This window comes from Heterocephalus glaber, unplaced genomic scaffold (genome assembly GCF_053883595.1).
Source record: "Heterocephalus glaber isolate CG9 unplaced genomic scaffold, H.glaber_assembly_v1.0 deba00001444, whole genome shotgun sequence".
Lineage (NCBI taxonomy): Eukaryota > Metazoa > Chordata > Mammalia > Rodentia > Bathyergidae > Heterocephalus > Heterocephalus glaber.
This window is the reverse complement of record NW_028258297.1, coordinates 7012215-7026776: the sequence shown is the minus strand read 5'-3', so window position 1 is coordinate 7026776 and position 14562 is coordinate 7012215. Positions and strand designations below refer to the sequence as shown.

The window sequence follows — 14562 nt, the reverse complement described above, 5'->3', positions numbered from 1 at the left end:
GTACTTTATAAATGCCTTCCAACTTCGGTGTAGCGGAGACCAACTCCAGCAGATTCAAGGCCCAACCGCTTTGGACTTCGTCGGGTCCACTCCAGCGTCAACGGAGCCACCACCAGTCCTCCAGAGACGCCGAACGCCTGAGACCATCGTCAACTCGGCCCGCGCAAGCGCATTACACACACGTGAGTGCGCGTAGGCCTTTTTTTTTTCAAGTGCGCTTGCGCATACGCTGCGCGGGAAAGAGCAAGGCGCTGCAGGGTGCGAGCGACTGAGATGGCTGTGCAGAGGTCACTGGCGGCTTGCTGTGTAGGACTCAGGAGAGACGAAGACGCGATGCTGCTCCTAGAAAGAACCCATTACCGACATGACCCGCGCTGGCTGCTGCCAGTGTCCCCGCGCCTCTGCCTGGCCTGCCTGCTGGAGCTGCTGCCGGAGTCCGGGGTGTCGGTGCGGTCTCAACCACCTTCCCCTGAGACCTGAGCTCGAGCGCTTCCCTCACCCCAGGGCTGCCTCCTCCAGGCCCTCGCCTTCCTTTCGGCGAAACTGGGCTACCCTACCCTCGGTCACCCCCTCGGATCCCGCGGAGCCCCTTTCCATTCTGGACCCTGTTCCCGCGCCTGCGCTGTGTTGACGCCTGGGACCCCTCAGCGACTGCGACTCACCCCTCCCCCGCCCTGGCTCCGCCATTTGCTCCCCTCCGACCATTTCTCCAGGAATTAATTCAGCCTCAGCTTGGCTCCCGCCCATTTTACTCCCAGCTCAGCTTGTGGATCAGGCACCCACATAGCGGGAGCTCCCCTCGTTCTCTCCAGTTCTCTGAGGTGTAACTGGGGGGAGAGGTGCCTTGGTCCCTGGGGTGGCAGAGGTTGGAGACAACCGGAAGTAGGGTGAATGGGCAGAGCTGGCTCAAGCCTGCACTGCCTGTTTCCCTCAGTTCCCTCCCACCTTTGCAGGGAGTTTTTTGTCCTTGGGTGGCATCTAAGAAGAGTTCAGGTACCAGTAGCTTTTCAGATTCATGGGAAAGGAATTCATATCTTGGAGTAGAGGAAGGGAAAGCTAGATCAGAGGTTCTCAAAAAAAATTTGTCTTTTTTTTTTTTTGGTTTTGGGGATCGAACTCAGGTCCTTGCGCTTGCGAGGCAGGCGTCGGAACCACTGAGCTAAATCCCCGGCCCAAAAGTTGGACGTTTTATTTTTTTTTGGTACCAGGGATCGAACTCAGGTTCTTGCGCTTTCAAGGCAGGCAGCGGAACCACCGAGCTAAATCCCCAGCCCTTGTCTTGGTTTTATTTACACGTTTAAAAATGGTTGCAGACGTCAAAGAGATTTTGTGTGGGTTTATCCACTGATCCATTACTGTTTCAGAAATTTTTAAAAAGTAAAGATATTTATATAAAAATAATAGTAATTTCACTACATATTTATTGTGGTAAAAATATATAACTGACAGTTTACCATTTTACCCCCTTTTAAGTGTACAGATTTATGGCATAAGTAAATTTAAAGAAAAAAAATTTTCCCCAAACAAAAGATAGTGCTGGGTGTGGATTGCAGGCCTGTAATCCCCAGCACTTGGGAGGCTGAAGCAGGAGGATCGCTGCCAGTTGGAGACCAGCCTGAACTACCTAGCAAGACCCTGTCTCAACAAAGATAGTAGAAGGGGCTTGTTTTTCCTTTTTGCAAGTCACTTTAATGTCGGGCTTAAAAGAAGACAGTTGGATGCTCACCTATTTTTTATTTTTAAATTTTATTCTTTTGGGTTTTTGAGACAGTCTCTCTATGTAGTTTAAGTTGGACTTGAACTCACTACATACCCCAGGCTGCCCTCTAACTAATAATCCTCCTGCCTCAGCCTCTCATATGCTGGGAGTACAGATGTGCACCACCATGCCCGGCTCTCATCTATTTCTGCAATTAGTTTGTTGCAGTGTCACATATCTTTGCAAAACTCCACTGTACAGTTGTGAGAGTAAGAGTGAAAAGGCCAAATCTTTTAGTGTTATATAAAATATTTTTGGACTTGTGAGCCCCTGGAAAAGGTTTTGGGCATTGTCAAAAGTGTCCACACACTGAGAACCGCTGACCTAGCTCATAACCTGTGTGATTTCACTGAGGTGAGGCATTCTGAGGCTATTTATGAACAGTAAATCAGATGAATAAGTGCAGTAGAGGAGAAGATAAAAGATCACGTTACTGGGAATTTAGAGGAATGGATATGTTTTGTGGTCAAGTGCTGTGCAAGGTAAAGAGGGGAATTAGGTTTTTTTAGGGGTGGAATCATTTGAATTAGCCCTAAGCAGGCAGTTAGCTTTGAAATGAGTGTGAGAGATAAGTGTGACACCTAAATGGTGTTTGAAGGGAAACTGAAGGAATTGAGGTTACAAAGCCAAGTTGAGATCAGTACCTTGAAATGTTTAAATCTGAACAAGGGAGCTTGAACTTAATCTGTCCGGAGAAGGGAAGTGATTGAGGTTTTTTTTTAGTAGCACATTTAGATGATTAGTTTAAGCTATTGGGTAGAATGAATTGGTGAAGGAAAAACAGGAAACTCACAGTAGCATAGATTAGAGGCAATAAGACATGCAGCTTTAGGGCTGGGGATTTAGCTCAGTGGCACCGCGCCTGCCCTAGTATTAAAAAAAAAAAGACATGCAACTTTACCTTTTTATTGAATGTACTTTTCTCAGCCTCAGTTCTCATCTGTTGAAGAGGTCAAGTAGATAGTTGTAGCTGTATTCCTGGCCTATCCTCAATGTTCACCTCTTTTGACCTCACTTCTTACTGTCTTGAGAACCTTTCCAAGCTGTTCAGTTCTCTGTGTATGGAAGTAACTTGAACATAAGGATTTATGCCCACATTGAATGGAAAAATGTATTTTCTCTGCCTTTTTTTTTTTTTGGTACCGGGGATCAAACTCGGGTCCTTCCACTTGCAAGGCAGGTGTCGAAACCACCAAGCTAAATCTCCAGCCTTCTCTGCCTTTTCTGTGAGACTAATGAAGAGTTCCCAGACTGTTGAAGTGGAAAGAGTGCTGACATTAGTTAGACAGTATCTGGTTGGGGACTTAGATTTGAGTCCTTGGGAAAATGTCTGAGTCTCAGTTTCCTTATCTGCTTATCTCCTAAGTGGTGATAGTGTATATTTTTGCTTGCTTTACCATCTTGTTAGGTTTAAATGATTTGTGAAGAGTAAAGTGCTATGTAAATATATGTAAATATAGAGCAGGAATCTCAGCTCACATATACCTCTGTATGAATACACAAATTCCCTACTACAAATGATGGTTTTGTCCAGGATTTCTGTAGGGAATATGGATCTCACTTCAGTTCAGATGGCAATTCTATTTCTATCTTGTAATTATATCTTGAAATTACAACTTTGGGGGGGTTCAGAATGACTGAGATTTGCTTGTCATTAAGTATTTTTCTTCATTTGTTCCAAGCTGGTTCGCAAGAAGCACGTGTTGTCCTGCTTCCGAGATGCCCTTTTGAGGCATGCCTCCTTGGTCACACAGCTGGTGGCTCAGGACCAGAGAGTCTGCATCCACTTCATAAGCATGCTTTTTGGTGAGATTAAAAAGGAAACAGCATGATTTTGCATATGTAGCATTTATATTTACTTTGGGGGTCTTGAGGAGATGGTCTTAGAAAGATGATTTAGGTTTTTGGTATTCTAACAGTTTATTTGCAGGTTTTTTTGTTATAATGATGGAGATAAAGGCCCCTTTCTAATATACATGAGTCACTTTATGGTAATTGGTCTGACTAGATCTAAGAGATTGGTAAGAGTGTAAAGATGAATGTTGGAAATGCATGATTCTTTTTAAAGCGTCTGGTCTAGATTTTGTACAGGATCATAAAGCTTGGAATGGAGTCTGCTGACCTTTGTGTGTCCATGATCAAGTTACACTATTTCCTTTCTCCTGTTCCTTAGTTTCTTCATGTCTAAAGTGAGATGGATTGAATTTTTCAAGTTACACTATTTCCTTTCTCCTGTTCCTTAGTTTCTTCATGTCTAAAGTGAGATGGATTGAATTTTCCCGGAGGTCCCTTCTGATTATATGATTGTAATGTTCAACAGAATGAGTACTTTTTGAGAGGAGGGCAGCTAACTCATGTTGGGTGCTTCTCTATGTCAGAAGCTTTTCAGATTTTTTTTAAACTGCCAAGACAGTTCTTTAAGGGAGATAGGATGATCCCTGAGGCTCAGAGAGGTTGTAGTGAACAAATAGCAGAGCTGGAATTTTACCCCAAATCTGTCACAGACTCCAGAGTACACAGTTTCTGTTGTGCCATATTGACAGTTCTCATCTTTTTATTTTATTTATTTTTTTGTTGGTATCAGGGATTGAACTTGGGACCTTGCGCTTGGGAGGCAGGGGACAGAACCACTGAGCTAAATCCCTGGCCCGTTCTCATCTTTTTAAAGGCGGAGCAGGTCATTGAAAATCTAGGTGTTTGGTACTGAGGATGAAATTTAGCTGGAACATTATTTTAAGCTGTTAGTTTTAGAATTCACAGTTTGCTTTTTTAGATGTGTTTCTCTTAAAGAGAACTGTTAACCATCCTTTTCTTATCTCCCTCTGCTTCAAGGATTTTTATGCAGTGTGGAAGATGGGAGTGTAACGGACCTCAGTATTGAAGGTAAGGTAAAACCACATGTACCCAACATTCTAAACTGAGACTAGTAGCTTGAATTGCAGTCTGGTTACTTGAGATTTTGGTGAAGTTGCTCATTTAGAAACACAGAGATCTCAAGTAGCTATTAATCCTTAATTCTTTATGTTTTTCTTAGGCATCTGCCCAGTGCAAGGCAGTGCACCAGGCACTAGGAATAGATACATAGATAGATAAGATGTGGTCCTTGTCCTCTGAGAATTTACAATGTAGAAGAGAGATTGATTGAAAAATAACTGGAGTTGATGAGTGCTGTTGTAAAGACACGTAAAAAACTCTAGAGGTTTGTGTGATTGTTTTTTGCAGAACTGGGGATCTAACTCAGGGCTTTGCATGAGAGGCAAGCACTTTTCCTTTCAGTTGCATGCCCAGCTCCATTCTTTTTTTTTATTTTTTTTATTACATTTCATATTGGCTTGTTTAAAGTTGTCTGCACACAGGTGGTGATTAAAGCTTTGGAAGTACTTGGGTTTACCTGTAAAAGGTCTGTAGAGAAGAGGCAGATTCTTGCAGAGAAAATGAAGCCTACATCAGTTAGGATCCAGAGGCCACACCAGTTACAGTATTGCAACAGAAAAAGAAAAACATTAAAGAATTATTAAATAGGTATCTGAAGAGACAAAAAGATAACAGCCAAGTTTTAAAGGAGATAGCAGTTACAGAAAGCAGCTTCCACTCCTGGGGCTGGAGAAAGAAAGGGAAGAGGTTGGAATTGTTAAAGCCCCAAAGTTTGGAGGAGGAATCCCCTATATGAAACTCAGACCTCTGAGGAGGGGATGCTGCCTGGAGGCTGCTGGGCCTCTGAGCTTGGAAGAGGAGTCCCATGGGGCTGGGATCCAGCCCTCTGAGCAGGGGCACTGGCCAGGTGATACTGATGTCTCTGGGAAAGAGGGGTACAATAAAGGTGGAACTGGAAAAACTGCAAACCCAATTCAACTGCTGTTATGGAAAGGTACTGCCACTGACAGGGTAAAGATGTGTTACAGTAATATTAATAGAGATAGGAAGAAGACAGTAAGCAAACAGGAAAACTAGAGGAACCAAAGAGGAAGGAGCAAGTACCACAGCCTTGCTATCTCTTTCTAGTGCCTGTTAGTGCCAGAGCTTAATAGGGACCAGCTGGCAAAACAGAAATGTGGTTTACAGAGTTCCAGTGTCAGAGTCCCAAAGCACAGTGTAGAAGGTGGGTTGGAGTTGAAAGACAATAGCATGATAACTGACTGTACCTTTGGCTACTTGCTGTCCATACCTCCTTCTGCACATATTTGAACTCCCCTAGGAAAAAAAAACAACTAGGTTTCTACCTAGTGAGATACTACTCTCCTTTTTAGATATATGTCCTACCCACAAAGCGATTCTCACTCTATGTTCAATAAATTATATTCATTTCTGGAAGACACTCATAACATCTATCTCTGGGTTAGGATAATTAATTTTCAAATTCAGTCACAGTCCCATCTGAATGTTCTATTACCTAAAAGAATCTTAAAGTTAACCTCCAACAAAATTCATAAAATAAAGGAGAAGGAAATGGAGACAAGAAAATAGTTAATATGTATACAAATTACACACAAAATAGTTAATATGTACACAGATTACATGCAAAGTTGTTACAATCTTCATTTCTATAAAAAGTTGCTATTTATATATTCCTTTTCTGCCACCTCCTTCTCTTCTTTTTTTTCATTTTTTTTTGAACAGGATCTTGCTATAATAGCCCAGGCTGGCCTGGGATCCTCCTGCCTCAGCCTCCTGAGTGCTGGAATTACAGGTGTACCATACCCAGTTTTTAATTTCTAAATGAATAATACCATTCTGTCTAGCCTTTGCCTTCAGTCATTATCTTAATAGGTCAAGGTTTTTACCTTGCTAGGCACCCTAAAACTTTATTCCTGAAAGTTCTGAATCTTTAGTGGCTTTGCCTTTTGTGGTTGGTAAAGTTTCCATTCAGTTTTACTATTGAATATAGAAGTAATAACAGGCAATTTAGATTGTCCCTGGTTGGAGATGTAGTCCTCTCCGCCCTTTCTAGTAGCAGCGGAGTTTCCCTGTAATTATGAGATCAGTCTTTCCAGGTAGTAGAATAATCCCTTCTTTCCTCTATTGATTCAATGTTAGGGCTTGAGAAGGCAAACCCATGTTCGAAAATACATGTCTTTTCCAGTGAGGACAAATCTGTGCCCCTCCATAATGAAAGGGGCATTGTGTAATTCATCTGACACCACATGACTGCCTCATCCTTTCAGGGAATGGTGTCATACTGGGGCTTAGTGTAGGTTTCTGCTGTTGGCAGGTTAGGCAAGAGCAGTACTCAGTTCAGCCTTGATGAGGGGAAGTCCATATTGTTGAGGTCAGGCTTAGCCTCCAACTCTGCCAGTCAGCCACTATGTACATGGATCCAGTGGATGAGCCTGAGGTGGTTGGCAAAAGATGAAGACTGATATCTACAGCATGTTTCATTTAGCCCACCTGATTGTTCAGAACTCCTCTGTAGTAGATGTTACTTAGGAAGCATTCACATGAGACACAAATATCGTTATACTTTGTGCCCATTCAGAGAGATCCATTTTCTTTCCTAGGCTTCATTGTCACTGATCTTCTAGTTCTGTCTTTCTCACATTTATGACAAGCCATCCAGTTAACAGCTATCCATAAATCAATGTGATCTGTACATATTTCGACCATCTCTCAGTTCAGGCAATCATGTAAACAAACATTACAAACTTGAAGTTCTGACCACTGGAGGATTTCGCTTCATCATTTTCCTTCAGGGCTACTCATGAGTGGAACTGTAATCCTGCAGCCATCCACTTCTGGTTGACGCCAGCATATCTTGAACCATCATCAGACCACAAGTACTTCACTGAGGTGGCAGGCACTAGAGGAAGATGGCAAAGGTGGAAGGGGAGGATTTGCTGCTTCCTCAAGGTTCCTGTTTGCTTGCTGTCTGCTTCCTGTTTCTGGGAGTCTTGTCTTAGAGTGCTTCTTTACCTGACAGTGGCAGAACCTTCCTACAGAAGCTGCTAAATCTAGTTTGCAACTTTTCCAACCTTGCAGAGCCAGTCTCCTTTCCACTTCTGAAAGACACTAGCAGAAACACCACAAATGATTGTATAGCAGTGTAGGTTTGGGGCTGAGAAATAATATCTTAAAACTTGGCAAAAGAATTTACTCATTTTTTTTTTTGTATATAAAGGAATATTCCAAAAAAGAAAAAAAGTAGAGATAATACAAAGTAGCTTTTAAACCTTGCTTCACAATAAACTTAAAAACTTTAGAAATGTACTAAATTTTATATTTAGAAGACTATTTTGAGTATAAAAACATATATAAGTATATGAGAAATATGTATTTAAGCATAAAGCATATTTATATTTAAGTATATGTTTATTTATATATATATATATATATATATTTTTTTTTTTTTTTCTGGTACTGGGATCAAACTCAGGACCTTGCGCTTGTGAGGCAGACATGGTGCCGCTGAGCTAAATCTGTGGCCCTATATTTTATTTTATTTTTTATTTTTTGGTACCGGGGATCAAACTTGGGTCCTTGTGCTTGCGCAGCAGGTGGCGAAACCACTGAGCTAAATCCCCAGCCCTGTGGCCCTATATTTTAAAACATAAAGATTCTGATTTAATTGTTCTTGGGTAGGACTTGGACATTAATATTTTATTAAAGCTTCTTACATGATTCTTTTGTGTAGCCTGAGTTGAGAACCACTAATATAAAACAATGAAGAATCCAGATATCCTTTTGCATGGATTTGGGGACATAGTTTAGTGGGAGAGAAAAGATACCAGTTATCTCAGTGAATCACTGTGAGATATGAATTCTGGGTCAGGGAGTGTATTCTGGCCAGTAATGTCATTATATCCCCTCAGTCCTTGTCCAGCTTACGATGCAGCTAAAACTGGAGCAGATCATCCATTGCCTGCTGGATGAGTGCCACAAACAGGTCAGTGTGTGTGTGTATGTATGTGTATGTGTATGTGTCCAGTAATGAGGATTGAAGCCAAGGCTTTAGCATTGAGTCCCCAGCCCTTCTTTTATTTTTTATTTTGAGATGTGTTTTGCTGAGTTGCTAAGTTGCCCAGGCTTGGCTTGAATTTGTGATCAGCCTCCCAAGGTGTTGGGATTACAGGCATGTGGCACCATACCCAGCTTATGTGTGGGTTCCTTTTTTTGTTTTTGGTACCGGGGATCGAACTTGGGACCTTGTGCTTGCATGGCAGGCAGCAGAACCACTGAGCCAAATCCCCAGCCCTACATGTGGGTTCTTGAGGCCCCTCAGAATCCTTACATTCTGTTAGAGCTGAGCCAGTTCTTCTTTGAATAAATGGGAAAGTGGAAGTCCAGAGGCCCAAAGGGACTTGCCTGCGGTTATCAAGTTGGTGGCAGACCCAGAGCTAGGGTCTGGGGCTTCTGATCCTGTGCCATTATCCTTCGAAGCTTCTTTCCTTCCCTTTTGAATCTTCTAAATGTAACTTCCATATGATGAAGCCCCATCTTCCTGGCTTAATCATTCATCCCATGGCCCACTGGTATCTTACTAAATACTGTATAGATTTCCTTGATGAATTTGTCAAGAAAATATATTCACTGTGTCTCAGTTTTTTTTAAAATTAGGTTTGAATTGCATATATTACTTTGTACTAAAGGCATTTGTTTTTATCAACATCTAAGATAAACATCAAGTGGATATTTAAATTCACTTCAATATAATAAAAATTATCTCAGTTACACAGCAGGTGTCATTTAAGATTGAGAAATAATATAAAATCACTATTTTGCAAAAGGAAGACAAATCTTCATCAGGAGCAATATTTAGGGTATTGTGCATGAATTTGTCTTTCTCAAATGTGGCATGTACTTTTATTTTTGCTTTTTACCCTCTTTTTTTCTTTGTTTGGCCCAAGTTCTCTCTGCAGAGATGGTTTTGCCCATACCCATTTACTCCACGTTTTTCAAATAAACTTTTTGGCACTGTTAAAAAAAGAGAGCAAGGGCCAGGGATTTAGCTCAGTGGTTTTGCCACCTGCTGCACAAGCACAAGGACCCAAGTTCGATCCCTGGTACCAAAAAAAAAAAAGAGAGAGAGCAATATTTAATTATAAACTATATTTAAATTATATCATTGTAATTATTTTGCATGTAATTGCTATACAGATTGAATTTATAATTAAATATATCAATCCTTGTCGTGATGCCATTTTCCTTTTTTTGGTTGTTTTTGGCTTTTTGAGACAGGGTTTTGCTTTGTAGTTCAGGGTGGCATTGAACTCACTGTGTAGCCCAGGCTGGCCTTAAACTCATGGCAATCCTCCTGCCTCAGCCTCCCAAGTGCTGAGATTATAAGCATGTGCCACCACGCTTGGCAACTATTTAACATTTATTGAGCATTTTCTCTATGTTAGGCACTGGTAGGTACTTTATATGTAATATTTTAGCCAGTCCTGCCAACACTGCTGTGAGAGTGGTGCCATTAAATTACTTTCCACCAGAAGAGTTAGGAATCTTGCCCAAAGTGGTGCAGCTAGTCAGTAAAAAAGGTGAAATATATACTTTGCCTCTCCATGTAAAACATCAAGCATAGTGTCTGCTGCATAGAGTGCTCAATAATAGTAGCTGTGATAATAATGATGATAATAAATTGTTTTTACACGGAATCAGTGTTCTGTTTTTATGATGTTCCCAATGGTCCCCCTTATTTCTGATTCTATAGGAGATAATATATGGTAATTTTAATTCAGTTTAACAAGCATTTACTGAGCTAGATACTGACTACTCTGAAAGGAATTTGAGGGCTGGGGATTTAGCTCAGTGGTGCTACTGCCTGCCTCTCGAGCACAAGGTCCTGAGTTTCATCCCTGGTACCAAAAAAAAAAAAAAAGAAAGAAAGAAAGAAAGAAAAAGATCTGTCTCCCTGAAAGGAATTTGACTCAGTTCCTGTCTCCTGGAAGTTCCAGTTGAATGCGCGAGATGGACCAGACGTAAGGGCTTCCAGGCTGCCATTCCACTGCTCGCAGCCCAGAGGAAGGGGCTTCTGGGCTGCTGTTCCACTGCTCCTGGCACAGAGGAGGTGAGCCATGTGGGCGCCAACAGCAACCCCCCCATGGAATGAGAAGACACGTAAACAAGTCTCAAAACCAGACTTCGAGATCACCTACAGCAACCCCAAAGGGAAAGGAGATGGGACACTCTTGATACTCAACCACCTGGACTCCCTTGAACTGGCAACAAAAGAGGATCTAGAAAAAATGAAATCAGAAATAATTTCTCAGATAACAGCAGAGATTGTGCCCATAGTGCAAGGCATGATTAAGAAATTTAGAGAGGACACAGATAAAAAAAATAGAGGAGCTGAGGAACATGATGGAATCCCAACATAGGAAACAAATGGAATCCATAAAACAGATACAAACAGATTTCCAGGAGATTAAAAACTCCATTGAAAGTCTACACAGCAGAATGAGCCAATGTGAGGACAGAATTTCAGATATAGAAGATAAGATTGTAATTAGTGACCAGGAAAAGAAAAACTGCTTCAAAATTGTAAGGGACCATGAGAAATCAATCCAGCAATTGCTAGATGATGCAAAGAAGAATAACATAAGACTGATTGGAGTCAATGAAGAAACGAGAGAGTGCAGATGACATAAAAAACTGTTCACAGAAGTAATGGCAAAAAACTTCCCAAGCAGGAGAAAAGAACTTGACGTACAGATAAGTGAGGAATATAGGTCTCCAAATAGCCTTGATTTAAAAAAAAATCTACACATAGGCATATAATTGTTGAGATTCCAGAAACCCAACAGAAGAACAAAGTTCTACAAGCAGTTAGAGAAAAGAAACAAATCACATACAAAGGAAAGCCCATCAGAATCACAGCAGACTTCTCAACACAAACCCTCAAGGCAAGAAGAGCTTGGAGTGACCTATTCCAAGCCCTAAAGGAAAACAGCCTCCAACCCAGATTGATGTACCCTGCAAAACTATCTTTCAAAATTGATGGAGAAATAAGATACTTTCATGACAAAGAGCACCTTTGGAACTTCATGAATACCAAACCAGCACTCCAGAAAATTTTAGATAATATCCAAGGAACAGACAATGAAGATCACAAACCCAGGAAGCACAGCAGAATGAATTCATTGGGTGTGACAGGAAATTAAATGTAAAGGGGGAGAACCCAACAAAAAGAAAAAGCCATGACAATGATAAGTCAATATGTATCAGTTATAACCATCAATGTTAATGGTCTCAATTCACCAGTCAAAAGAAATAGACTGGCAGAATGGGTCAAGAAGCAAAATCCAACAATATGCTGCATATAAGAAACACACAATTCAAAAAGAAACTCATAGATTGAAAGTTAAAGAGGGGAAAACAATACTCTATGCGATGGGAAGCCGAAAAAAAGCAGGAGTAGCTATCCTCTTTGCAGATCAAGTGGATTCCAAACCAACACTGATTCAGAGAGACAAAGAAGGACAGTACATCCTTGTAAAGGGAACAATCCAACAGGAAGAGATGACAGTCATAAATATCTATGTGCCAAACACTAGTGCACCCAACTATATTAAACAAATACTAACGGGCATGAAAAGTCATATGTGCACTAATACAATAGTGGTGGGGGACCTCAATACCCCACTGTCACAAATAGATCAACTAGACAAAAAATAAGTAATGAAATATTAGAACTCAATTGAACTCTTGAACAAATGAAGTTAAGAGATGTTTACAGAGTGTTCCACCCCACAAAATCAGAATACACATTCTTTTCAGCTGCACACAGGTTGTTCTCCAAAATAGACCACATACTCACTCATAGAACGTGTTTAAGTAAGTGCAAAGGAATTGAAGTTATCCCCTGTATATTATCAGACCATAGTTTGATGAAATTGGAGATCAATAGCAAAAGAAACTGCAAAAATTACATAAACACATGGAAATTGAACAACACACTTCTGAATAACCAATGGGTCACAGAGGAAATTAAAGAAGAAATCAGACAGTTCCTACAATTAAATGACAATGACAGTATAACATATTGGAATCTATGGGACACAATGAAAGCAGTCTTATGAGGGAGATTCATAGCAGTGAATACACATATTAGGAAAACAGAGCGAGCCCAATTAAACATCTTGATGCTGAACCTCAAGCTTCTAGAAAAAGAAGAGTGGGAGAAACCCAAAGCTTATACAAGGGAGGAAATTATAAAGATCAGAGCAGAAATCAATTCAATGGAGACTAAGAGAATGATACAAAAAATTAATGAAGCCAAGAGTTGGTTCTTCGAAAGAATAAACAAAATTGACAAACCCTTAGCCAACCTTATCAGAAAAAGGAAAGAAAAGGCCCAAATCCCTGCAATTAGGAATGAAAAGGGTGATATTACAACAGATCCAGCAGAAATCCAGAGGATCATTAATACCTACTTCCAGAACTTATAAGCCAATAAGATGGAAAACACAGAAGAAATGGACAGATTCCTAGATACGTATGAATTACCAAAGTTGAACGAAGAAGACCTAAAAATTCTAAACAACCCAATATCAACCAATGAAATTGAAAATGTAATTAAAAACTTACCAACTAAGAAAAGCCCAGGTCCTGATGGCTTCACTGCTGAATTCTACAAGACATTTAGAGAGGAACTACTGCCACTACTGTTTAAACTCTTCAATGAAATTGAAAGGGAAGCAATACTCCCGAATTCATTCCTGGAAGCAAGCATCACCTTGATCCCCAAAGCAGAGAAAGACCCAACTGAAAAAGAGAACTATAGGCCAATCTTACTAATGAACATAGATGCAAAAATCCTTAATAAGATACTGGCAAATAGAATGCAGAAGATCATCAAGAAGATCATACACCCTGACCAAGTGGGATTCATCCCAGGGATGCAGGGATGGTTTAACATATGCAAATCAATCAATGTAATACACTATATCAATAGAGCCAAGGGCAAAAACCATATGATTATCTCCATAGATGCAGAAAAAGCATTTGACAAAATCCAAGATGCATTTATGATAAAAACCCTACAAAAAATTGGTATAGATAGTCTCTACCTCAATCTGATAAAAGCCATCCATGAAAAACCAACAGCCAGTATCATACTAAATGGTCAAAAACTGAAATCCTTCACACTAAAATCAAGAACAAGACAAGGATGTCCACTATCACCATTCTTGTTCAATATAGTTTTGGAAACAGCCACAGCAATTAGACAAGAGAAAGAAATAAAAGGAATAGAGATAGGAAATGAAGAAGTCAAATTGTCATTATTTGCAGATGGCATGATACTGTATATAGAAGACCCCAAGAACTCCACCAAAAGTCTTCTAGACTTAATAACAAAATTCAGTAGAGTAGCTGGATACGAGGTCAACACACAAAAATCAATAGCTTTCCTCAACATGAACAATAGACTCACTGAGACAGAAATAGGGCAAACAATTCCTTTCACAATAGCATCCAAAAAACTGAAATACCTAGGAATCAACCTAATGAAAGAAATCAAAGACCTCTTCTCTGAAAACTATAGCACTCTGAAAAGAGAGGTTGAAGATGATATCAGAAAATGGAAAGACATCCCCTGCTCCTGGGTAGAAAGAATCGATATAGTGAAAATGGCCATACTTCCAAAGCTGTTATATAGATTCAGTGCAATCCCAATTGAAATCCCAGCAGCATACTTCACAGACCTTGAGAAAACAATCCAAAAATTCATTTGGAACAAGAAGAGACCCAGAATAGCAAAAACAATTCTAGGTAACAGAGACATGGCAGGGGGTATCACAGTCCCCAGCTTGAAACTATGCTACAAAGCTACTGTGATAAAAACAGCATGGTACTGGCAAAGAAACAGA

General features: G+C 40.5%; 1 protein-coding gene across 2 annotated transcripts in view; it reads left to right on the top strand.

Annotated features, from left to right (window-relative positions):
* Positions 1-230: 230 nt before the first annotated feature.
* Mei1 (meiotic double-stranded break formation protein 1) overlaps positions 231-14562 on the top strand; it is a 72316-nt gene continuing 57984 nt past the window's right edge. For both annotated transcript variants that reach the window (XM_087213825.1, XM_004845504.3), the window contains exons 1-4: positions 231-447; positions 3442-3565; positions 4592-4642; positions 8563-8636. In XM_087213825.1, coding sequence (XP_087069951.1) covers positions 274-447; positions 3442-3565; positions 4592-4642; positions 8563-8636 — 423 coding nt within the window. In that variant the 5' untranslated portion in view covers positions 231-273. The remainder of the gene's footprint in view (positions 448-3441; positions 3566-4591; positions 4643-8562; positions 8637-14562) is intronic.